This window comes from Ceratotherium simum, chromosome 22, assembly GCF_057802395.1.
Source record: "Ceratotherium simum simum isolate JZ-2026a chromosome 22, ASM5780239v1, whole genome shotgun sequence".
NCBI lineage: Eukaryota > Metazoa > Chordata > Mammalia > Perissodactyla > Rhinocerotidae > Ceratotherium > Ceratotherium simum.
The window spans coordinates 36,086,662-36,112,555 of NC_141921.1; the positions used below are offsets into that span (position 1 = coordinate 36,086,662).

At 54.8% G+C, this 25,894-nt stretch overlaps 2 protein-coding genes across 3 annotated transcripts in view; one reads left to right on the forward strand and one right to left on the reverse strand.

The window, feature by feature from the left end:
• TMCO4 (transmembrane and coiled-coil domains 4) overlaps window positions 1-17,900 on the forward strand; it is a 102,777-nt gene extending 84,877 nt beyond the window's left edge. For both annotated transcript variants that reach the window (XM_087446686.1, XM_087446684.1), the window contains 2 exons: window positions 6,255-6,372; window positions 13,015-17,900. In XM_087446686.1, coding sequence (XP_087302812.1) covers window positions 6,255-6,372; window positions 13,015-13,422 — 526 coding nt within the window. In that variant the 3' untranslated portion in view covers window positions 13,423-17,900. The remainder of the gene's footprint in view (window positions 1-6,254; window positions 6,373-13,014) is intronic.
• Window positions 16,340-25,616, reverse strand: HTR6 (5-hydroxytryptamine receptor 6). The gene is made up of 3 exons (XM_004425657.3): window positions 24,903-25,616; window positions 17,009-17,167; window positions 16,340-16,783 (listed from the first exon to the last, which is right to left on the reverse strand). Exons 1-3 carry the CDS (start codon window positions 25,614-25,616, stop codon window positions 16,340-16,342), a joined length of 1,317 nt encoding a protein of 438 aa, XP_004425714.1.
• Window positions 25,617-25,894: the final 278 nt, after the last annotated feature.

The following is a 25,894-nucleotide window of genomic DNA, read 5'->3' on the forward strand; positions in this document are numbered from 1 at the left end:
GGGGGCGCCACCTCGCAGGGGTGTTATGTGATACACAGGCTACAAGCCAGATTATCTTCCTGAAATCCAAACATTACTCTGAATTCTGAAACATAACAGGCCCTCAAGGATTTGGAATAAGGGACCCATATTTTGCAGTCACAGATACAAAAGTGCAGGGTACTGATGAGAAGGTGACATTCTAAGCCCAGATCTGAAGGACAAGTTTGGAGTTTAAGAAACAGTGAGGTTGGGGGCCGGCCCCGTGGCTTAGCAGTTAAGTGCGCGCGCTCCGCTACTGGCGGCCCGGGTTCGGATCCCCGGGCACACACCGACGCACTGCTTGTCAGGCCATGCTGAGGCCACGTCCCACATACAGCAAGTAGAAGCATGTGCAACTGTGACATACAACTATCTACTGGGGCTTTGGGGGAAAAAAAAGGAGGAGGATTGGCAATAGATGTTAGCTCAGAGCCGGTCTTCCTCAGCAAAAAGAGGAGGATTAGCATGGATGTTAGCTCAGGGCTGATCTTCCTCACACAAAAAAAATAATAATAAAGAAACAGTGAGGTTGGGTGACTAGTTGTAGGGCTCTGTTAACACAACTTAAAAAATAACAATTAAAGAAGAAAAAGGAGCTAGGACTTGGGGCAGTGGCTGAGTCACTGGGTTATGGACATGAGGTTTCCAGCAGGCGGCTGGGAAAACGGCCCTAGAACTCGGAGAAATGAGAACTGCAGCGAGGGCCAGGGGACCGTCAGCTTCAGCCGAAGCCAGGGGCAGGGGTGAGATCATTTGAAGGCAAAGCGTAGAGAAAGAGAAAAGCACAGGATTCCCGATTCTAAGGGAAGTATTTCAGGGTGGGAGGAGAAGAGGCTGCAGCCTGAGGTTGGGGGGAACTCAGCATCATCCAACATGCTGTGCTGAGACCCTGTGCTGGGCACGGGGATACAAGAGGACACGAGGAGAGAGGTCCCGTCTGGTGGGAAGGGCACGTGTGGAAATAGACAGTTATGGGGGGAAAACCTAAAAATGCAATGATACAGCAATGGAGGGAGGGAGGATATAACAAGTCTTAGACTCTAACCACCTGCCAGACCATCTCTTTGTTGTCATTATCCCCTTTATTCCTCCCCAAAACCCTATGGTGTTAGTATTTTTAATCCCATTTTACAAGTGAGGAAACTGAGTCTCAGAGAGGTTAAGTCAGGAGGCCAGTTAACTTTAATTTTGATCTAAGCCCACCATCCTAAGTAGGACCCAAAACTGAGTGGAACAGATTTGGAAAGTCTCTATCATTTTGATGCTATAGCCCACAGCAATAGCTGTGGTTCAGAGCTAAAGAAAAAGACAGTTTTTAGCCATGGATAGAGGGCATTAACCAGGACTCAGGAGGTCACCCAATCAGTTTGGCTCTATGACTCATGCTCTAAACTGAGTTCTTAGAATCAGCATAGGGTAGAAAGAACAAAGAAACAAAAGACAAAGAGCCATAATATATAAAGAGCTCATGCAAATCAATAACAAAAAATCTAATATAAAAATGGCCAAAGAAGGGGCCAGCCCAGTGGCATAGCGGTCAAGTGTGCATGCTCCTCTTCGGTGGCCTAGGGTTTGCAGGTTCGGATCCCAGGCACGGACCAATGCACCGCTTGTCAAGCCGTGCTGTGCTGGTGTCCCATATAAAGTAGAGGAAGATGTGCACGGGTGTTAGCCCAGGGCCAGTCTTCCTCAGCAAAAAGAGGACGATTGGCAATAGATGTTAGCTCAGGGCTAATCTTCCTCACAAAAAAAAAAAATGGCCAAAGGATACCTACACATAAACTCACAGAATAAATACAAATAGTCAATAAACTTTTGAAAAGATGCCCAACCTCATCATTAATGAAACAAATGCAGATTAAAATCAGTAAGATTCTATTTATCACCCATGAGATTATCAAACATCTGAAACATGAATAACATACAGTGTCAGTGAAGATGTGGAGAAATGAACACTGTGATTCATAGTGTTGGTGGCAGTGAATTCAGTAAATCCTTTTTGGAGGACGATTGGCAATATCTATCAAAATTTTTAATGTGCCCATTTTCTGATCCCAGAAATTCTGACTTCTGTGATCCTGCTGTACCAGACACACACATGCCCAGAGATGGATGTACAGAGGGGATCATGGCAGCTTAATTTATAATTAAAAATTTAAAACAACCTGAATGACCATAAGTAGGGGAATAGTTAAGAGGGAAAATAGTAAGTGTAATAATACATACTGTGATCCCACTTATGAGGGAAAAAGTTTCTGCGTGTGTGTATATGTATCTATATGTCTGCAAATGCACAGGAAGGTCCAGAAGGACCCTAAGAAACTGATAACAGTGCGCACCCCTAAGGAGTGGGCAGGGATTGGAAGTAGGGCATAAAAGAGACTTTAATTTGATTTTTTAAAGTAAGGATAGTTTAAAAAACAAGAAAAGAAAAAAGAGTGGACAAAACTTTGATGTCAGACCGTCCTCGGTTAAAATCTTGGCTCCGCCATTTGCCTGCCTATTGGTTGACTTTGGATGAACAGCTCGGAATCTCAGTATTCCACCTGTAAAATGGGAGTGACAGTCCCGCCTGTGCAGGGGTTCTGGGGAGGTTAAATGCGATTGTGTAGGAAAAGGCTGGCACTTAGCTGGTGCCCGATGAACGATAGCGGTTATAATTATTATTACTGGGCATAGTCACATAGCACATGATTTTTTGGTGCTTTTCATAAACAGCGCAGGGAAAGAATTAAAATTGCATGTGTGCCATATGAAAGCAGCAAACTCATATTAAACCCATCTGTTCTGTGGAGAACCTGGGGCTAATAAGCTTGGTTTTCAATTATTTTGTGCGATCCTGAGCCATCTCTCTGGAGAGAGGAGGAGGAATGAGAGGAGAGGAGAGAGGAAAGAGAGAAGAGGGAAGGAATGTACAGACCAAAATAATAGCTGTAGTTTCTTGGTTAAATTAAGCACCAACCACGGAATTCATATTCTTGGCCCCCAAAGGCGTTTTAGTTGCTGTAAACCTACTTAAACACGGGCGGTGGAGCAAGGGGGCAGGGAGCTTCGGGCCAACACTACCAAGCTATATACACTTATAAATTCATAACGTACATTAGTAAAGGTCTTTGCAAAGCGGTTCACTTACTTGGGCTTTCACGAACCCCTGGAAGCTAGCCAGGGCGAGTTGTACTGCTCCATATGGTATGGCAAAGAAACTGAAGCTCAGAGAGGGTCAAGTGCCTCACCAGGGTCACACAGCACAGCCAGGATGTGAACTCAGGCAGGCCTGTGTCACTCCACAGTGAGAGGGTTTTATTCTGAGGCCCCCGGGGGACTCCTTGTGGTCTCTGCTCCAGGTACCGTGCGGGGACAGGATGATGACAGGAGGAGCAGGGAGGTCCCCAGCCCTTGAGTGGCTTCAGGCCTGTGAGTAGCCAGGGCACGGCCTTGGACTGGCCCCGTGGCAGTGAAGGAAGGGTTCAGTGATGGAATTGTGCATCAGCCTGTCCCGGAGGGCCGCTGAGGCGTGGCCTGCTGGTCCCCCCCCCCCCCCCCGGGGACTTCCTGAGTCGGCTCAGGATACAGGACACAGGACTGAGGCGCAGTCCTGCCCTCAGGGAGCTCTCTGCCCAGAAAAGGAAAAAGACCCAGGATCGGACACACGGAGGACACGTGACGAACGTCACAGAAGGAGCGTTTACCAGGCACACGGTGGGATGGGGGGGCTCACTCCCCCCATCCCTGGGGGAGGTGACGTCCCAGCTGAATTTTGAAAGGATGGATAGAGCCCATCCGAGACTGGAAGATCAGGCCAAGCAAGAGAGGCCACACCACATGAGGGCCCTGGGCGGGGGGTATAATTGTGCCCGATGCTTCCTGAGCACTCAGTGTGTGAGCACGGGTGCGTAGTGTGCCCCATCTCAGTGTATGTCCCCACCCATCCTGGGAGGTAAGACAGTGAGGAGACTGAGGCTCAGAGGGGTCAGGCGACTTGCCTAAGGTCACACAGCTAGTCATTGACAAGGCGGGACTTGAACCTGGCTCTGTGTGGTCCCGAGCGTGGGCTCAGGGCCCACCCCAGGCGAGAGAGGCAGATGCCAGAGACAGAAGGGTCTTGAATGCCAGCAAAGGCCCTGTGGTTGGCCCAGCACAGTTAAGGGGATATGGAACCTTCAAACATACACTCCTGTTCTTTCCCTAAATGTGTGTAAATAAGTGCAATTAACATTTTAAGTAGAGTGTTGTCATAATTGTGTCGGAAATCATTTGGAAGGGACGCTGCTGACTGCTCATTTGTAATTATCTACACCAGAAATGTTCACCGACCACCCTCACACCCAGGATTTGATGCACACAAGTCTAATGATTAGTTCAGTACAACATCCTGAGTTAATCTCCCTTCTTCTCCCCTTAGCCCTCGTTCCTAGAGACAGTGCTGCTTGGGCCCTCAATGTTAAGATAATCACTGGGACTTGCAAGTGTTGCTCTCTGGAGAGAGTTAGGAATTTTCTAAAAGAGAAAACCTGTAGGCTGTGGGAGTCATGGCCAGCTTCTAAGAGGGGAGAGCCTTGGTCAGATGGGTGCTTAAGGAAGGCCGCAGTGGCTCGAGGGAGGCGAGGCCGGGAGCAGGGAGAGCGGGGAGGAGGCCACTGTGTTCGTCCATGTGGGGCGGGGGGGCATACCTGATCTGAGGGCTGGAGCCCCCAGAAGGGACAGGTGTTGGGGGCAGGGGGTCGCCTGATCTGAGGGCTGTAGCAGACAGGACAGGTGTGGGGGGCGGTGGGGATACCTGATCTGAGGGCTGGAGCAGACAGGACAGGTATGGGGGGTGGGGGAGTCACCTGAACTGAGGGCTGGAGCAGAAGGGACAGGCGTGGGGGGCGGGGGTGATAAGAATCAGCAGGACTTTGGTAAGCTGGCCACAGGGGGCGGGGTGCCTAAGACATGGCACCACGTCCTGGTTTCTGCTTGAGGACTGGGCGGATGATAGTGGAAAAGGACGGGCTGATGAACTCAGTTTGGTTCACAGCAGAGGATCCGTAGAGGGCCCCTAACTCTGGGCCCCCATCCTTCTAGGGGCTTCCAGGGTGGCAAGCACACAGGTGCCCATGTGGCCAGAAACCAGAGAGGGATCCTGGAGAGCACCCCCACACCCCAGGTCCCAGACGGCTCGGGGGACTTGCCTGTGGTCACACAGCAGGTCACATGGGCAGGCGGGGACTCCTGGCTCTCAGCCCGCACCCCCCGCCACGTGGCAGTGAGGGGGCCCTTCTTTCAAACAAGCGCACAAAAATAATGGACTCAAGTTGCCACGCAAACCGGAGTTGGAATTGGTCTAAATAAAAGACGGCCAGATGTGCTAAATTGGATTTAAGTCCTGGATGCAGAGGGGAGAACAGAAACGTTCACGTGCTGGACTTGCCGAGTGGCGAGGCCCCGCTTAACCCCAGGACAGAGTTCAGGGGTTCGAGAGGGAGGCTCTCTCCCGGGCCCCCCAGACCGTGTCTTCCGTGGACGGCGCTCATTGCACCTGAAGAGGGCCCAGGAGATTTTCTCTCGATAGTGGAGGGGTATGTTTGGCTGGGGGTGGGGTGCAGGGAGTGGGGTTCCCAGCCCATGGAAGTGGAGGAGTGTCCCAGGGCGGGGACCTGTCTGGGGGGCCACGCTCGCCTCCTCCGAGATGGCGAGGGCAGGGAGACCCGCAGGCTGGGCCGGGCCTGACGCAGAAGGCAGAGCTGGTCGCTCCAGCTCACAGACAGGTGGGGGACCTAGACCCCAGAGCGTGGTGGCCGCCAGCTCCCCACGGTCCGCCCCCGCAGGAGGACCCCCTGCTGCCTTTCTTTCTTTTCCCAGGAGCCCTGGGCCAGCCACCCCAGGGAGCTGGGAACCCCACCCCCACCCCGAGCTGAGAGCAGCTCTCCTGAGCAACATGCCGACTTGTGGAGAACTTCGTCCCGTGTCCTCATTCATTCATTCAACCCATACTCACCCGGGGCTTGCCAGGCACTGTCCTCAGCTCAGGGTCCCAGCAGGGAGCAAGACACACAGCCTTCCTGGAGCTCCCGTGGCCCCGGGTGGCGCTCCCAAAGTGTCAGCAGCTGCTGCCACCGTGTCCCTCCACGGGTGCAGTCGGGGCCCTGGATTCCCACAGAAGCGCCCGTCCCACCAGGCTTCCCCAGGGCCGGGCGGGCCGTCCCTGTGCTCGGGCCCCCAAGGCTGACGGCTGCCCCCTTCTCCCACCGCAGGGGGGACTGGCTGCTGAGTTTCGTGTACCGCACGTCCTCGGCGCAGCTCCGCGTCGCCGGCCTGCAGCCCGTGCTGCTGCAGGACAGGAGGGTGGAGAACGTGGACCTGTCCTCCGTCGTGAGTATCCCCTGTCCCTCCTGGGGCTCTGGCTTTGCAGTGGGGACGCCGCGTCACTCCAGCCCAGCGACCCCGGCCCGTTGTGCCCCGCGGGAGGGGGATCATAAGAATTTGCTTGGGAAGAGGTAACTCCTATTTACAGGCACCATCTTTGTGCTGGGCTTTGTCACCAGGCCCTATACACACATTATCTCTCATCCTCATGCAGCATCTGGGGCAGGATTATTGTCCCCACTTCACAGATTAGGGAAACTGAGGCTCAGAAAGTTCCTATCACACAACTAGCACTAATAGCCTGGATTGAAACCTCCAGGGCCCAGCATCTTGCCCCTACATTACTGCCCTTCCTCCACTCCTCCCCTTACTCCCCTCTCCTCCTCCCACTACTCCCCACCCCTCCTCCCACTACTCCCCACCCCTCCCCCAGCCCAGATCCCGAGTCAGGACAGTCTGTTTCCCCAGAAGTAACCAGAGCCACAAGAATGCAGGTGGGGGGATTCCGGCTGGACCACAGCAGAGGCACCTGATTGCCAGGCTGTGAAACTGTGGGATACAGAGCAGGGAAAGTGTGCTCCAAGGCCTCCCACCTCAGAATCATCTGGAGAGCTTATTTTAGACGCAGGTCCCCGGGCCCTGCTGCCCAGACCTTCTAAATCAGTCCTAGGAGCGGAGCCTGCAAGTCTGCATTGTAGACATTCTCCCCAGGGCTTCTTGCATCCAAGACTAGGCTGGGCCACAGGTGCAGGAGGTTAAAAAGAATTCTTGGTGGGAGTGGAGTGGGAGAGGCCCGCCTGGGCGGCCACACAAACCTAACATGAGTTTCCAGATCCTCATTTTGGGCCTGAAAGAACCTCATCCACCTGCCATGTGCGCATCATAGAGATTTAATAGCTCCACGTGTGGACGCGCACTCCATGCCCAGCTCTGCCCTGAGCCTTTTGCAGGCAGCAGTGTCCCCATTGTATAGATGAGGACACTGAGGCCTAGAGAGGCTAAGGGACTTGCCCAGGGTCACACAGCGGGAACACGGCAGAGCAGGACTCACATCCAGGACTGAAGCCAGCGGGCATGGCCCCTGCTCAGGCGGACGTGAGGAACGGTGGGAGAGGGGCTGCTACCGAGAGGTGAGGGCGGTGAGCTGCAGCTACATCCACGAGCAGACCTCAGCCAAGGAAAATCCTTGTGATGCGAGGGGCCCGTGAGAACGAGAACCTTGATTTCCAGTTATGACGTTGTGGCTGCCGTTTCTCAAGCACCGAGCGCTCCCCAAGCGTCATCAGTTTCCCCGGGTCCCACAGAAGGGCAGTTTCACCCGGCTGCACCAGCCCGCCTGAAAGCAGACGGCCCAGACCCCTCCCTGGGCATCTGAGAATCCCCGGCGGGGGGCACGCTGGAGGACCCTGGCGCCTCCCCTCAGCTTCACCAGCAGCCTCCCCAACGACCCGACCCTCCACCCCCGCCCCCGGCACAGCTGACGCTGGGCTCAAGTTTGGGCTGAAGGGAGCATCGGGGAGTTCAAGCACTAACACGGAACACCAGCACTTGTCAGCACTGCTGCTGCTGAAGCTCTCGGCCGTGTCCTTGCCCCGAGGTCCCCTGGGCCTCTCCCTCCGCCTGCCGCCATGTTGCTGGGGCCAGCTCGTCCTCACTGGTATCTTCACTCCCTGAAACTCCCAGGACCCTAGCACAGAGTCCGAACCCGCCGGAGGAACATGAAGCAGCCCCCTGCCTTCCTAACTGGCAGTTCAGGGGGCTGGCGTTGGCCCAAGAATAAGAGGAGTTTCTAGACTCATCCACAGATGAAACTGGTCGCTCCTGGTTGGAGACGTCCTCCCAGGACAGATAGGAGCTTCTAGCCCTGGAGCCACGGGAGGATTTTTAGGTCATCTTTATCCCTGATCACTTGCTCCCTAGGATGGAAACCTCACAACAACCCCGTATGGTAGGTACTAGGCATCCCCGAATCACAGACTGGAAAACGGAGACTTTGGAGAATGGACTTCCATAGCCAGAGAGTCAGATCTGGACTCGGAAACCAGGTCCAGAGCCTGTGCTGTCACCGCCCCGTGGGAGGGGGCCACTGGGTAACAACACCAGGAACCCACAGGACTCACAACAGTGCCTCGTGACCCGTGGCCAGGGGTCTCTGTCCTATTTGAGGGTCTCTGTACCTGAGGGGGCAGGGGAGAAGTGACTTTGTGCCCCTCCACCCTAAAAGTCTCCCTCAACCAGAAGAATCAAATGTGACAAGGAACAGCTACAATTTCCTTCTAAATGATCGTTCGGTTTAAATGCCACAAAGCCCTCGCAAGAACCAGTTTCTGCCCCAGGAAGCCCCTGACTGGATACGATGGGAAAAGCACAGCCTTTGGCATCGGAGAGGCCTGGCTTAGATCCAGGCTCTGCCACTGGTATACAGGCTGTGTGGCCCTGGGCTAGTTACTTAACCTCTCTGTGCCTCAGTTTCATCATCTGTGAAATGGGGGGAATCACCGCGCTGCCAGGGCAGCGCGTCTAGGCCCTCCTTTCCTGCTCCTGCCCCCCCTTCAGGTCTTCTGCAGCTTGGGTGACGTCTCTCCCTCCTCAGACTGCCTTCGTGGCAGCTTCCCAGCTCTTGCCTAATAATAGCTCTTTATCACATTAGGAGCACCTCACAGAAAGCAGTGCTTTCCTCTTCTGGGTGATTAGGGGTAATTAGCGTTGCTTTTGTGCCGCCCTCCTGTTTTCTCTGAGAATTCTTGCTGGAGCAGAGGTTGCTGGCGCGAGTTCCCATTGCTGCTGGGGGAGCACCGCGGCCCTGTGCTGGCTCAGGGCAGAGACCCACGGGACCTGCTTTCTCCCTGCTGCTCCGAGCGGGCGGGGCCCTGCGTGAATCATCCCAGCATCAGCCCCCCCAGGGTCTGCGGTGGCCCTGATCTCAGGATAGGCCTCAGCCGGGAGTGAGCAAGGGGCCGGCCCTGTGACAGACAGGGGCGTCTCGGGGTGAATGAAGCAGACGGAGGCCGGGCCGCCCCCCTGCCTTTCAGTCCCTCCTGTGTGGGGACGGGGCTGCAGGGGGCGGAGAGTCTGCCACCCTGGGTACCCACTCACAAGGCTTCTGGGGGCAGAGACCCAGCCCAGGGCAAGACAGCTGGCTTCTAGAACTTAGCACAGGGCATGGCACAGAATAGACAATAATAATAATAATAACAACAGCAGCAATAGTCAGTGTGTGCCAGGCACTGCTCCACGAGCTGTACAGATCTTAGGTCCTCTGACGCTCCTAGCGGTCCAGGGAGCAGGGATAATAAGCCCATTGTACAGATGTGGAAACTGAGGCTGCAGGAGGGGACCCTGCATTGAGTGGCAGAGCCGGGTGAACCTGGGGATCCCGCCTCAGAGCCCAGGTCTCAGCGCCGCGTTCTGCTGCCTGCGCCCACACGTCCCTGTGGCTCCGGGTCAGCAGCCTCTAACTCGGGGCCGATAGGTTTGTCACGTTGTCATCTCGTTGAATCCTCACAACCAGCCCGTGTGTGCAGGTGTCTTTATCAGCCCCGTTTTACAGATGAGGAAACTGAGGCCCGAGAGGTAAAGGAAGTCGAAGGGGCCCGATAGGCTTGGGAGGCGTTGCTGGGCAGACCTCAGGGGGTGGCAGCCGCCCCATTTGGGCGGGTCAAGGTGTCTTGCGAGGCAGGAAGCAGGAAGTGCTGAGGCCTGTTCATACCGCGTGCGTCTGGTAGCGCTGAGCACCGGTGGGCAGCAGAGGTGACATAGAAGTGGTCCCCCAGCTCACAGTGCATCAGAGAACACACTTGAGAGAGCAGACGAGGACGGTGGGGTGTGCTGAGCGCTGTCACTCAGCGTTCAGTGTGGGGAGGTCACGGAAGGCTTCCCAGCACAGGGACATTGGCGTGTATCCAGGCAGGTGGCAGATTTCAATCAAGACCGCCAGGGAGATGGTCAGGGGCTGAAATCTTCATCTAACATCAGCCATGCCAGAGCTTTCCACGGCTCAGAGAGGTTCTCTTCCCACCTGCTGTTTTCACCCCACTCTCCCGTGCCTCTGGCTGACTGTAAACCTGGAACTCTGCCAGCGAGTCCTCCCCGTGGGTCTTTGCATAATGGCAGCTCAGGGACTAGGGTTGGCTGAGTCCTGGACCATTCTAGGACAGTAGCATGGTGGAATTTCCGTCTAGAATCAGCTGTAGCCAGTGGCCACAAACTCCTCCCTTCTTTCCTGGCCTCCACCAGCCCTGACACCAGCCCCTCAACATCAAAAAGGTATAGGGAGGCAATGCTTGTTTGTCCCTGTGGATCTAGGTTTCTGCTGGCTGGAATTCAAACGTGATGGCTAGAGCTTCAGCAGCCATCTTGGGCTCCCAAATGGATCAGTCCAGTTAACCCCCTACCCTCTATTCCCCCTTCCAAGGAAACTAAGGTAAGGGAACTCATAGTTATGGAGCACCTCCTATATGCCAGGCACGTGCCTTGTGGTTTGTATGTATTATTTCTTCCCACCAACCCCATGAAGTGGGTATCACAAATTCTAATTGGGTAATGTCCAATAAAAGCATTTGGGTCATATATGGAACTTAATAGTAAGAGGTAACATGTACTGAGTTTCTGCAAAGTGCCAGACCTTTGAACTCCTTGTAGCAGACATTCCAGGAAGGTGTCTTGATCCTCATCTTACAGATGGGAGGCTAGGGTTCAGGACATCGTACGGACTCGCCCAGTCACGAGTAAGAGACAAAGCCAAGGCTGGAACCCCCATTTCTCTGATCCAAACTTAGGTTCTTTCTGGTGCCAAGCAGCCACTAATGTCCACCCTCTGTGCAAGGAGGCTGCCCCACCTTGACCTGCGCTCTGAACCCCTTGTGTGTGTATACAGGTGTGTATTTTCACACTGTTTAAAATCATTTATAAAAAAAGGAACAAGAAGTAGGCAGGTTCTGGTTCTGAGAAAATAGCAAAACTGCACAGGGAATTGTCTTTTTGTGTTCTCGAGAAATCACTTGAATAACCCCGTGTGATTTGTGATTCAAATGGAAACGCATATGTTACCAGCCGGCCTTCGTGCTGTTGCCTAAGATTCCCAGCACCAGCCTCCCCAGTGTTTTCCTGTCATCTTTTAAACAAAAACTTTTCCCTTAAGCCTGCAACGTTCCGTCTCGTGCTTGCCTTTGGCACTGACGCAGGCCCCTGGACTGGCTGGGGAGGGCACGAGGCTCCGTTTCAGGGAGCAGGTCTGAGCTCAGCAGCCTCCGCACAGCGTCTCGAGCACGTGGCACATGGCTCTGCTCTTCACGTGCTGTGTGTCATTAAACAAACCACCGCCCCTCTCTGGGCTTCACTTTCCTCATCTGTAACACAAGAATGATTTTTAAAGTCCCCCCCTCTCCGACTGATTTCCTATGAAGAGAACAGGCCTGGATTCAAATCCCAGCTCTGACACTTTTTAGCTGGATGACCTTGGGCAAGTCACCTTACCTCTCTGTGGCTCAATTTCTTCATCTACAGTTGGCAGCCAACACTGTCAAAGGAGGACATCCAATAAGTTCATTTTCTATGCTGTATTAAGGGTGCTCTGTCGGGCACTGTCCGTTATTACAGTTACGCATCGGGCATTCAGTCACACCCGTACTCTTTACTCACTGACACATCCCAGCACAAAAATGGGGGTGTCTCTATTCTCTGAGGATGGGAGTGGGCACTTCTGAGTTCTTGGCCCTTGTCTTAGTGAAGATTCAGGTCCGTATAACAGAGGCCCAGCTGAAATGGCTTAAACACACGAGTTGATGCTGTCATTAAGAAGAGTCCAGAATAAGCCGTTCAGGGCTGGTATGGTGGCTCCACAGTCTTCAGGGGTCAAAATCCCCTCTGTCTTGCTGCTCTGCCATTCTTAGTGAGCCAGCTCATGGCCCAAGATGGCTGCTGAAGCTCTGGCCATCATGTCTGAATTCCAGCCAGCAGGAAAGAGGAACTAGGGGCAAAAGAAGAGCACTCCCTCTTTTAAAGAGACTTCTAAGGAGCAACACAGAACACTACTGCTTCATCTCATTGGCCAGAACTTGTCACAGTGCTACACTTAGCTGCAAGGGAGGCTGGGAATCTACCCAGCTGTAAACTGGAGTTCTTAAGACTGAGAGAAAAGAGGAAGAGTGAATTGTAGAAGGTACCTTGCAGTCTGTGCCATGAGTCTATTTTCAGTCCGGGAGCTTTTCACGAGGGAATCCTCAGGGCAACCCTCTGATGTAGCTCCTCTTATCGTCCCCACTTTACAGTGAGGCAAGTGGAGGTCAGAGGGATAAGGGGCTTGCCGAGTCCCAGAGCTGGTGAGCAGCAGAGCCCTTCCGCTATAACCTGAAGCTCAGGCAGAGAATGAGAACTCCACTCCAACTTTCTGTCTGTCGGGAGATGCCTTCCTGCCCCCAGAGGACCCGGATTTTGTAGAGAAACTCCCTTCCTCTTTGTTTAATGAATTCTAGAGCAGCCTTGACCTAGCAGCTGCCCACCCCACCCTGGATTTCAGGGTCACTGAGAGCTTCAGCCATGGCGTTGGTGCTTGTTGGGAGAGGGCGAGGCCCAGGAGCTTGGCTTGGGGCCCTGGGGAGGGCCAGGCCCTGCCCACCCACTGTGGCCTCACTCCCTGTCCACCTGCAGGTCAGCGGCCACTTGGACTACGCCAAGCAGATGGACGTCATCCTGAAGGCTGTGGGCATCCGCACCAAGCCAGGCTGGGACGAAAAGGGGCTCTCGCTGGCCCCAGGCAGCCTCCCCCAAGAGGAGCCTCGCCAGGCAGCAGCCGCCACCACCTCAGACAAGACCACCCCCCAGGATGGGCAGACCCGGGGTCCTGCTCCCGGAGACACCCCCAAAGTGGCCACAGCCGCTGACCCCAGCCACACCCAGGTGCCAACAGGGCTGGACCAATCTGAAGGGGCCTCCCTTGCTGCTGCTGCCAGCCCCACTGAGAGCCCCCCGGCCTGCAGCCATGGTGTGGGCCCCAACCCACTGGGCTGCCCCGACTGTGCCAGCGAGACCCAGGGGCCCTGCCCCGGGCTGGACTGACCCCACAAGGGCACTCGAGCCGTCTTCCCAGATTGCTGTGTGCGGCGTTCTCCGACCCCCTCCGTCAGCTTCCCGCAGGAGCTCTGAGGAATTGCCGCCGGTGCCTTTCCTAAGCTGAAGGCATTGGGATTGAAAGGAGGGGGAATTGCAGGGACACAGGGTTCCCTCCCCGGGGAAGAAAGGCCGGTGCCCTGCAAAGCCGACCAGCCCAGTTAGAGCCCCAGGACTCCAGCAGGCGTGGGCTCCTGTACTCCAGGTCACAGTGTGGGATCGGGCTGTCCATCAGGAGGTCCGGGAGCTCTCTGGGGCCTGAGGCTCCACCGCCACTCTCCCCCCGCTCTTCCGTCCCCTCCAGGGCTGCCCGCCAGCCCACAGGCACTGCTACGGAGCAGGCGCAGGTGGGGAGCGGACAGCTTACTCTCTCCACCCTAGGGAGATCCAATCTGATCTGCCACATACAGCCATGCAGGCTGCGCACTGCACAACTGTAGGGGCATCAATCACATAGACGTACTGTGAAAGGCACCCCCTGAAGTTGTGCTACGTGGCGGCCCTGGATATAATTATAACAGAGCATGGTGCATAAATGCTGCATCAGCATGCACTGTGGGTGAGAACTGGGCCTGGTGATAGGAATGAATTATACAGAGGAAGGATTTCCTGTAGCAGGAACAGAGCTGATGATGATTATAATAATAAAGAATAACAATCGCTGCCACTTATTGAGTATTTACCACGTACAGAGTGCTTACGTGGAGTGTCTCAGCGGACCCTCACAACAACCCTGTGAGGTGGGTACTATTATCATCTTCATTTTACGCTTGTAGATATTGAGGCCCAGAGAGGTTGAGTAACCTGCTCAAGGTCACACAGATGGTCAGTCTCAAACTCCAGTCAGTTGCCTCCAGAGCCCCAGCTCTTAACCGCTGTGTCTGCGTCCATGGGAACCTTCTCCTTTGTTCCTCCCGCTGTCCCTGAGTGACGGGGCCGGAGGTAATTCTCCCCATTGTGCAGATGGGGAGATCAAGGCCCAGGCGGAGAAAGTACTGACAAGCTCTGGAGGAGGCAGCAGGGAGGGGGAGGCAGGAGGAATTGGAATGTTGGAGCTGAGCCGGTCCTCGGGGGTATATGTATTTGTTCAATCAACGAAGATTTGCGGAACTCCCGTGGCTATGAGTCTAGACAGCTTACGTCACCCATGGGAAACGGAGGCCCCGGGAGGGGAGATGACTTTGCTGAGGTCCCAAAGCAAATTAGGGGCAGAGTCTGGACCAGAACTCAGGACCCCTGTGTCCAGGGTCTCTTCCCACTTCCCCAGCCGCTTCCTCAGCCCGAGTGGCCCCTCCAGTGAATCCAGTCCACACCAGTCACTGCCTTCAGCCGTGTATTGAGAGTCCAGTCAGGCAGGCCTGGGGACAGAGGAAAAGGCCCAGCGAGCACCATGGCCCCTCTGCAGCCAGTGGCCAGGGCCGGGGTTGCGTCTGATCAGCACCAAGGAGAGCGCCAGGCTGCAGTGGAGGGCCCCCTGGAGTCTGGGTTGATGGAACGTGGCAGGGTGGCGGGTAGGAAAAACCTCAGACTGGAAAGGAACCTAAAGCAAGTAAACTCCAAGAGTCTCCCCTCAAAAAACCCAGGCCCCTGTGCCAGGGTTTGCCTGCCTGCCCAAAGGCACCACCCCACGCCAGGACAGCTCCTCTTCAACTCTTCTGACCCAAGTGGCCACCACTCCCGTTTCCCTCACTGACCCAGGGAAGGCTAGGGGAAGTGGGGCAGAGGGCTGGTTCTGACCCCATCAGCTGGTTCCCTTCTAGATCCAGGGAAGCCAGGGTAGAGGAATGCTCGTCCCAGATGTTGAGCAGGAAACCACCAGCAGCCCCCTTGCCCCCGGGAGAGGCAATGCAGCAGCCCCGGAGCTGGGATGGGGCCGCCCCATATTAAAGCAAGGAGTGGGGGAGCCAGGGTCAGGTGATGGGAGTCTCGGCCGGGGCTGGAGAGGAGGAGGAAGATGGAAAAGGCAGTGGGAACAAAGAGCCCTTCCTGGCCTGCGGCCATAGGCCAGGGGGCTGGATGGCCCGGAGTTACAACAAGAGCAGGTACCACCTACTGGCCACCTGCCAGGTGCTGAGCCTTCCACACGCTGTCCTCTTTCTCATGACACAACAAGGCAGGCATCGTTACCCCATTTTTTGTGTGGAATACCGGGCTCAGAGAGGTTAAGTAACCTGTGCAAGGGCCAGGAAGTAGGGGAGCAGAGACTCAAATTTGCCTGCCTGACTCCCAGGCTCAGGTGTGTTTCTGCACAGCCACATACATCCCGAGGGGCTGGCCGGTCCACAGACTCCAGCAAATCATCCTCAGGGTTAAAGGTCCTCCAAGCCAGCACATCTCAACTATAATGTGCACGCCAGTCACCTGGGGATCTTGCTAACACACAGATTCTGACTCGGCAGGCCTGGGGTGGGGCAGAGGTGTGCACAAACTCCCAGGGATGCTGATGCTGATGGCCCGTGAACTGCACTTGGAGGAGCGAGGGAGTCAGCCCTGCACGAATCCATCTGTGCAGACAGAGGCGTTCCTCCCCCGCAGTCTGATAGACTGTGCAAAGGAGATGACTGTCTTCATCCTAATCTGCACCAAGAGGTCCTTTTCACCACTCCCAGAGTCCTCCAACCATCCTCCTCACACACCCACAAGTTGCACTCGGCAATGGAGCATCCTGGAGAAAACCGTTTCTGAGCCAGCCCCTCTACGTACGGGACCTGGAGTGAGCAGTGGGGGCTGGTTCAGTGCACCCCACTGGAGCTCAGAGGGCTCCCAGGAGACCTGCAGCCTCCTGGCCTAGCCAAGAGCTGGTCCAAGGCCTCAGGGACTTGGTTCCATCCAGTCCAACTCCCCGCCGACCAGCTCCAAGCCTGGATCAGTTAGTGGGGGTACCAAGCGGACGCAGCCGCAGCTCGGGCTCCACAGGATCCATGTTGAAGAAGCTGACCGTGGCAGTGGCCCTGGCAGGTGGCAGGGGGTCCCGGGCGGCCTCTCCAGGCAGCAGCAGCTGGGCCCTGAGCTGCAGGCCTGAGGAGCACCCCGAGCCCGAGTCAGAGTCCGAGCCCGGGGGCAGGGGCAATGGTAGAACATGCTGCAGGCTCAGGCCTGGCCGGGGGCCACTGTGAGAGGTTCGCATGGAGGGGGAGGCAAGGCTGGCCTGGTGCTCCCGGGGGCAGCGGGGACACGGCAGGAACCGGCCCAGGGCCCGCTTGAAGTCCCGCATGAAGAGTGGGTAGATGATGGGGTTCATGGTGCTGTTACAGTATCCCAGCCACGTGAGGACGTCGAAGAGGCCTGGGGAGATGCAGCTGCACACAGCCTGGAGGGATGGGGTGTGTCACGCCTGGTCCGGAGCAGGGACGCAGACCACCCCACCCAGCATGGATGGGACAGACACACACAAACTCATCCACCACGAGAGGCAGCCCGACCTCCTCCCTCCCCGCATCTCCCTCCCTGCATCTCGCTCCGTGTTGGAGCTGGGGTGGGGTTCGGGGCCTCCCCAGCAAGGCCTGGACTCCCCTGCCCCCTACGGTGGCATTACCTGGACTATGTTGGCCACAAAGAAGGGCAGCCAAGTCACAAAGAACATGCCCAGCAGGATGCCCAGAGTTAAGCTGGCCTTCAAGGCCTTCCTGCTGTGCTTGGTGGCCAGACGCCTGCTGTCAGCCGACTCCGCCCCTGGGCGTGGGGTCCTGGGTACCTGCAGAAAGGAGGGTCACATGAGTCAGGTGAGAAAGAGCCCCAGTCTGACCCTGATCCTGGCCACACACTGAGCCTTGATCCTAATTCTAGACTGAGCCCTAGTACCAGCAATAAACTGAGCCCTGATCCTTGGCTGAGCCCCAACTGTAGTCCCAGACTGAGGCCTGACTCTGACTCCAGACTGAACCTCGACCCTGGCTCCAGACCAAGCCCTGACATCAGCAGTAAACCAAGCCCTGCTCATGGTCCCAGACTGAGCCCTGATCCCTACCATAAATTGAGCTCTGTGTAACCAGGGTCTCAAACTGAGCCTCAACCCTGGACCAGACTGAGCCCAACCTTAGCCCCAGACTGAGCCCTGACCCAGAAATAGACTGAGCCCTGATCCTGGTCCTGCACTGAGCCCTGACCCTAACCCAACACTTCACAAGGGGCTCTAGGAAGTGCAGCGAGACAGAGCAACACAAATCAAACAGTTCAGAAGACCTACCCTCCTGCCAAGGACAGCCCTCAACACGGCCGACACACATGACCATGGGCCCCGGCACCTCCCAAAGCTTTTGGAGCTACAAGAATTACTTGCAGTTGAACAGTGCTTGACAAAAGAGGCCCTGTTGCCGTCCAGAGCTTGGCAATCTCTGTGTATATGGATTCTCTTCGTATTTTGGAGTAATGGTTTTGCCTGTGCCATTACCCTCATGCTCCACAAAATAAAGTGCTTTTTTGAAAACATGTGCAGAGAGCAAATGTTTGCAATGAAATCTATTATAAATTACCAGGGGTACTAGTGACCTTTGCATCTTACAACTCAAATTACACTGTGGACTAGCAGACACCCCCCATTCCCAAATGTGAACTTCCAGAGCAGGAGCGGGGGAGACAAGGAAGATGTGGAAGTTGCTCCACGGAGCCATGGGAAGGGGGACATGGGCATGAGGAGGTGAGACTTTGGCTTTACAAGTTGGTGACCGGCAGTCCCAAAACATTAAAAGGTTCTCTGAACCAGATGATCCTTTAGCCCAGTGGTTCTCTTAACTTTTTCAACGTCATGAGCCCCTTGTGAATCTAATGAAATGTACAAACCTCTCCCCAGAAAACAAAAAGCTTATAAATTTTTACACACACACACATATACGTAGAAGAAAAAAAATTCCCACACTTCCGGGGGGTTCCGAGATCACCCTGAGGTCCATCCATGAAGCCCCTAGAGGTCCGTGAAAGCTGAGACGTGAAGCCCTCCTCTAAACCACGTGTTATAGTCAATTTGGATTTTCATACATTCAATTTACACAAAGTGAGCCCCACCTACGCTTACAACTTAAGTAAATATCAGTGTGCAGAGGTGTGCACAATTCATTGAACTATGTGAAGGTGTGTGTGCGGCCTGGGAACACGCCTGGGCTTTGAAAACCAAGGATGCTGCCAACATCTCCTAAACTGCGTGCGAGTCCAGCTTAGTTCCTGAGGCAGCCAGTGGGGGGTTGGGTATGGGGAGATGAAAGAGTCAGGAGGAGGCAGGAAGGGAACCAGATTCCCAAGCAACCTCCGCAGATGGAAAGGGGGCGGAGGAGGCAAAGCCAAGAAGATGTGTCAGCCCCACAGAGCACAAAGCCAAACCTCCACCCAGCTCTCATGGGCAGGAGCTCCCCTTGCAGTCCGCTCCTCTCTCCCCACCTCCGCAGGGTAGCCAGTCTTTGTGTCCTGTCCATGGTGCTGAAACCCCAGCTTCATGCCATCTTTCTATAGGTCAGGGGTCCTGATTCTGGAATGGCAGTGGGCAGGAAGGGGGAGACAAAGCACACTGTAACTCCCACCTCTCAATGTGTTTATCCAGGTGAAAGCTGGTTAGACAAATATCAAGGACAAATTCACAAAGAGCAGCCAGAGTCCCTTGATTTCTCCCCTTTGTCTTGGGGCAGCATTGTGCAGAGGCAAGAGCTGGGCTTTTAAGACAAGTGATCATGCCCCTACCACTTACTCACTCTGATCTTGAGAGAGTCTCTGTTTCCACATCTGTAAAATGGGAGAAACAACACTCAGCTTATGGAGTTGCCGTGAGGCTGTGGATACTAAATGCATGCACAGTGCCCCACATAGAGTAAGTGCACAATACATGTATCCCTGATGTTGGCCCAGTGGTATGTGTATGAGGTTAGGGAAATGTTAGCATCCTTCGGAGCCCGGTCCTTCTGCAAGCAGCTCGGGCTCAGTCAAAGTAGCACAGGTGTCAGGACAAATGCTCTGACTCACCACACTGTAGCAAGGGAGGAGAGGAGGATCTGCTTCTCTCTTTCCTCTTCTAATTTTCTCTCCTCCAGAGTGGACTCTACGGCCCCACTATGGTCAGCCTGGAGGAAGAGGCTCCTACTTCCCCAAAAGAATCTCCTAAGATCTGCCATGCCTTCGAATTGCTGCCGTCCACAGGGATAGACAACAGGGGAGGGGAGCCATTGTCTCTAGCAGGCCCACTCATACAGGAACCCCTCTGACCCCTGGTGACAGGAGAAGCCCTGACCTTGTGAGAGCTCTGGGGCGCTGGGGAACTGAGACACTTGGGGAGATATCTTGAGGGCAATCATCAGGGAGGGGGCTCCAGAGAAGGAGATAAAGATGACCTGAATTTCCTTCTTTAGTCTTCCCAGGAAGAACCCTGTGTTTTCCTTTCTCCTCTTCTTGCCAGAGAGTTGACCCAAGAACACAGGCAAGAGAGAAGAGAGAAGGAAACTGAGGCTCCGAGAGGATAGGGGACCTTCTCCAGATCACATTGAGCCAGTACAAGGCCTCAAACCAAACACCTCAACTGACCCCAAATCAGCACCATCATTCCCATTTATTGAGCACTTCTGTGCATCAGCATTTGATATTCATTCTGTCATTCAATCTTTATGGAAGGCAGGTATTATTACACCCTTTTTGCAGATGAGGTTCAGAGAGGCAAAATGACTTGCCAGGAGTCACACAGCAGGTAAGTGTTGAGTCAGGGATTCAAAGTCATTTCTGGCTCCAGAAACTGCACTTTTTCCACTTCGCCATGCTGCTTCCATTTTTGGGGGTGGAATCCTCAGGCCACAGTAAGGGTTGGGTTCCAGAAACCCCACCACCATGACTGAGAGGCCCTCATGGGGCAGAAGCCAATGGCAAGCACCAGCCATGCCCTGAGGTCTGGCTGAGGCCAGCCTCACCCTCGCCACTTCCCTCTGCCCTGTGGCCACCCCATGGCCCCTCACGGCCACGTTCTGTTGTTTGCATGTCCCTTATACATGTCCATGGCATGTGTCACTGTCAGAGGACAGCTGCCTGGAGGACAAATTGGCAGCGCCCTTCCAGGAGGCAATTCCACTTACAGGTTCCTGTGTCTGTAAACACCCAGCGTGTACAAGAATGTGCACCACAGCACTATTCATGACAGGGAAAAATCGGAAATGGTCTAAATGTCCATCAAAAGGAGAATGACTGAATAAACCACAGTACATCCCCACTATAGAACACCACACAGATGCTTAAAAGAATGAATCAGATGGAAAGATCTGCAAGACGTATTAATAAGTGATAATGGCACATTGCAAAACTATAGATACCGCAAGATTCCGTTTGTTTAAAAAAGTACACCAAATACTTAGTTTCTTTGGGTATGTAAACAAATATGTAACCCCATAGAAAGGACCAGAAAGACATATCCTAAATGATGAGAGTGTCCCTTGGAGTGGAAGATGATTGGACGGAGGTTGGAGGGGTCTTTTACTTTATCTCTGTTGTTGAATTTTTTTTTCCCCAAAAGCCCCAGTAGATAATTGTATGTCATAGCTGCACATCCTTCTAGTTGCTGTATGTGGGACGCGGCCTCAGCATGGCCGGAGAAGCGGTGCGTCAGTGCGCGCCCGGGATCTGAACCCGGGCCGCCAGCAGCGGAGCGCACGCACTTAACCGCTAAGCCACGGGGCCAGCCATCTGTTGTTGAATTTTTATTATAAAGTGTGCTTATGTATTCCCTTGTGTGATTTAAAACGTCTATGATCATCCAATCATTGTGTGAGGGTTACAGGGCAGACTGTGGAGCCAGGCGGCCTGGCTTCAAATCGTGGCTCTGTTACTAACGAGCTGAGTGACCTTAAGCGAGGAACTTCGCCTCCCTGTGCCTCAGCTTTGTCATCTGTAAAATGACAGTCATAATGGTATCTATCTTGTAGGATTGTAGTAAGGATTAAATAAGATAATATACAGAAAGTTACTCAAACAGTGCCTGGTGCATACTAAGCAACATAGTGTTAGCTATCGTTGTTGTTGTTGTTGCTGCTTATTGTTATGAGTGTCCAACTTAGCTCTTTGATAATGGTGGTGACACTGCTGGTGACAGCAATGGTGGTTTTTTCCCCCTAGAAAGGCTCAAAGGAGTGAGCTTCCTAGAACCATATATTTTAGCACCAAGAGGAAAGAAGAGGAACTAACATATGTTGAGCGCCAGGTCTAAAAATAGTATCTCATTGATTCTTCAAACACCCTCATGTGATAAATAGCATTACCCCTGGGGTACGGGGAGGTGAAATGACTTGTCCAGAGTCATCCGGCTGTGATGGAAAGGAGGCAGAATTTGAACCCATGACCAGCCGGACACACGAGCTCCCACGCCCAGCCCTGGCTGCACCAGGCCGCCTCGTTCAGAGCAGCAGCCAAGCCTGCCGTGCTCAGCACTGATCCTCTGACACGCTCTCCCCAGTTCAGCCCCTCCTCCAGCTCCGAGATATTTCTGTGATCACAGCCTCCTCTGAGGAGGAGGAAGCAGAGACGGAAGGGAAGATGGATCGTCGACAGAATGATGCATAGTTGGGTGAGAGAGGGTGGGGAGGAGGGAAGGAGGAGAAACTGATGGGAAAGAAGGGGGAGAAAGATAGGGGGAAGCAGAAGGAAGGAAGAGAATGGGGAGAGATGGACCTGCAGGACAGAGGGGTGGGAGAAAGGGAGAAAGATGAGGTACAGAGGAAGACAATGGGGAGAGAGCTATGGACCACAGAGACACAGGAGTCCTGGCAGAGAGAGAAAGAGGCTGGGTAGGCAGAAACCTCCAGCCTGGTCTCCTGCTGCTGCCCTCCGTCGGGCTGAGCTCCCATACTGGACTTTCCCAAGGATGAGCACCATCCCCACGCACGTACCCACCTTTCACACACACACACACTCCTGCCCTCGCAGCATCTCACTCTGACACCACTACCCCCATGCCCCTCTCTCCATCCCCAGCCCTCAGCTCCAAGCATGGCCCCTTTCTCACAGCCCCTGGGGCCAGAAAGGTCTGGCTGAAATCACTGAGCCAACTGGTGGCTTTTCAAAAGCCCATTCACATAAATAGGCAGACATGGCGGATAGGGGGACAAGGAAAATTCCCAAGGCTGCTCAGCTCACATGTTCTCAACCCCAGGGGAGCTGTGCCCAGCTCCCTTCCCTCTACGGGAAAGCTGAGTCTGGACTGGGGAAGGGAGCTAAGGGCTAAGTGGGGCTGGGAACGGGAGGAAAAAGGTCTAACACACCCCAAGTTTTGTTCATTCTCATCAGTTCCTTTAGGTCCCGTCACTGAGAGAGCCTCCACCCCTAGGCTGGAAGCCCGGTTTCCAGGGCAGGCCAGCTCAGGTTGGGGAAATGGGTCATGACCCAGGAGGCCAGAGTGGAGGCAGCATCCTAGAAGCAAATTCCCAAAATGCAGGCAGTTTTCCAGGCAATTAGAAAAATGGGCTCACGGAAGGCTTGCCTAGGAGCTGAGTGGTTTGGAAGCAAGGGCAGTGGCGGGGTCTGACATCCCACATTCAAACCAAGGGAAAGGCTTTCCAGAAAGTGGGAGGTATTAACATAAACATGTTTCTGGCTTGAGAGGCCCGCGGGTCATTCTGCCTGGGAGGTAGGGTGCCGGCCTAAATGACCCAGGAAGACTCCCCCCAGCATTTGGTTTTAGGGCTCCTTGTGACTTCTTTGCTTCAGTTTGCAAACACATGCACAGCAAATAGATTTTGAATGTTCCCTGGGTGAGGCAGCCCTCTTATAAGCTCCATAACCCCCATCATGATAGGGTTTCATGATCAATGTCCATCTCCCCGACGAGAACATAGATTCCAGGAGGGCAGGACCCTCTCTGTCCTGTTCATCACCGCATCCACAGGCTAGAACAGCTCCTGCACAAAGTAGGTACTCAATGCTTGTTACCAAGCAAATGAATTAATGTGCTAAAGAGCGTAGGATCCATCAGGTACAAGAACTGACTCTGAAAGGAGTGGGAGCAAGGAAGCCATGTGAACGGGGTTGCATCCCAGGCTCCGTGGAGCCCTGCATACATTTCATTCCTTCCATCAATGTGCACTGAGCACTTATGAGGTACCAAGGGCTGTTTCACGTGCTGGGAAAACAGCAGTAACGAGGGAGAGAAGTTCCTGCCCTCCCTGAACTTGCATTCCCGTAGGAGGGAATCAGCAATAAAGAAAATAAAGAAAAGGGAAAGTATATAACGTGTCAGGTGTGGGAAGTGCTGCTGAGAACAATGCAGGAAATCAGGGCTGGAGGGACCTGGGGACGTGTGGCAGTTGCTACCCTTGATCCATTAGGGCGGACAACAAAGAAGAAAGTGATGGACGTTAGGGAGGACCATACGGAGACGAGGGGAAAGGGCACTCCAGGCCGAGGGAACCACAAGTGCAAAGACCTTGGCATGGAAGTCCGTCTGGTGCCTTCTGGGAACCTCCAGAAGGGCCACGGGGCTGGTGCAAAGAGAGGGAGGGGGAGGAGGTGGAGCTGGAGAGGTTGGCAGGGTGGCATCCTGAGGCCAGATCCCGACAGGGGTCTCCTCTTCATCTCGACAGCAACCGGGAGCCACTGAAGGGTTTGAAGCAGGGGAGTGACAGGATCAGTTTTTTTTTTTAATTGCTCTGGCTCCTGTGCAGAAAATGGTTAGGAGAGGGTCTGGTGTTGAAGCCGGGGGAGCCAGCAGGAGACTATCGAAGGCTCCCAGGTAAGAGACGATGGTGGCTTGTGTTAGGAAGGTGGCACTGGAGAGGGCACGGGTTTAGGAAGCAGCACCAATAGGTCCTGCTAATGAATCGGGTGAGCATGAGGGTGAAAAATTATTCCTAAGTTTCTGGTGTGTGATGCACTGATGGTGCCATTTGCCATGAGGGGGAAGATCAGGAAGGAGCAAGTGGGGAGAGTTGAGACACTGAATTCCCTTGCAGCTGTTACCTTCCAGAAGCCTGCCTCACAACCTGATGGGGCTGTCTCATGGACAGAGGGGCATTGAGTCCAATTTAGAAGAAATGTGGGAGCTGGGAATGGCCACTAGAAGGTCGCCAGCAAGTGTATATGTATTGGGCCGGCCCTGTGGCTTAGTGGTTAAGTGCACGCGCCCCGCTACTGGCGGCCGGGTTTGGACCCCGGGCGCGCACAGAGGCACCGCTTCTCCGGCCATGCTGAGGTGGCGTCCCACATACAGCAGCTAGAAGGATGTGCAGCTATGACATACAACTATCTACTGGGGCTTTGGGGGAAAAAAAAGGAGGAGGATTGGCAATAGATGTTAGCTCAGGGCCAGTCTTCCTCAGCAAAAAGAGGAGGATTGGCATGGATGTTAGCTCAGGGCTGATCTTCCTCACAAAAAAAAAAAAAGTGTATATGTATTAAGTGATGGGTGCCCAGTAGGCACCCAATGGCTGCTCACTGCTCTCCATCCCACAAGCCCAGGTCTCCCTGCGCACCCGGGGTACCTGCAGCGTCTCCAAGGCCTGGCCCGCCGTGCCGGTGGTGAGGGAGGCCACCTGCACGGCCTGCTTGCGGGCGGCCAGCAGGATCCTGCTGTAGGTGAAGCAGATGGCGCCCGAGGGCAGGAAGAAGGTGAGGCCCGACGCCACGAGGACGAAGGGCAAGCTGGCCAGCAGGCGGCACTGGCCTGGGGCGGGTGCCCGCGCGCGGCCCAGCTCGTGCCAGCCCAGCAGCAGCGGCAGGAAGGAGGCGAGCGCGGCGAGGCTCCAGGCGCCCAGGACCAGCGCCAGGGCGCGCGGGGGCGTCATGCGCAGCCTGTAGCGCAGCGGCGAGAGGATGAGCAGGTAGCGGTCCAGGCTGATGAGGCAGAGGTTGAGGATGGAGGCGCTGCAGCACATCACGTCGAAGGCGGCCCAGAGCAGGCAGAGGTCGCGCGCCAGCACCCAGCGCCCGTACAGCGCGTTCAGCATGGCCGGCGGCATCACCACCAGCCCCACCATCAGGTCCGAGGTGAAGAGAGACACCAGGAAGAAGTTGGACGTGTTGCGCAGCGCCGGCTGCGTGCAGATGAGCGCGATGAGCAGCGAGTTGGCCGCAGCCGTCAGCGTGATGACCACACACAGCGCGGCTGCCACCCAGACGCTCCCCTCCGGGTCCGACGGCGGCCCCGATCCCGAGTCTAGGGTGCTGTTGTTGGCAGGGCCTGGATCTGGGACCATGGGGGCGGGGGATGGAGGGCGAGGACTTGAGGCCCGAGAGGGGTCCCGAGGACTGCTGGGAAGACAGGGTGAGGGACCCGGAGGAGCAGAGTCTGGAGGGGCGTCGTCGGTGAGAACAGACCCCCCAGGAGAGCAGGTGGGAAGATAGGGACAGGGCGCTAGATCAAGGGCAGCGACCCGGGGAGGATGGAGAGGGTATAGTTATAGGGGCGTCCTCCGGTCTGGGGCAGGGACACCCGGCGCAAACGGGTAGGAAGTTTGGGAGGTGGCACTTGAGA

Coding starts and splice junctions, on each gene's coding strand:
- HTR6 (XM_004425657.3), bottom strand. CDS start 25,616: ATGGTCCCAGATCCAGGCCCTGCCAACAACAGCACCCTAGACTCGGGA. Junction 17,168..24,902: donor AGGCCTTGGAGACGCTGCAG/GTACCCCGGGTG, acceptor TCCTTTCTGCAG/GTACCCAGGACCCCACGCCC. Junction 16,784..17,008: donor TTGTGGCCAACATAGTCCAG/GTAATGCCACCG, acceptor CCATCCCTCCAG/GCTGTGTGCAGCTGCATCTC.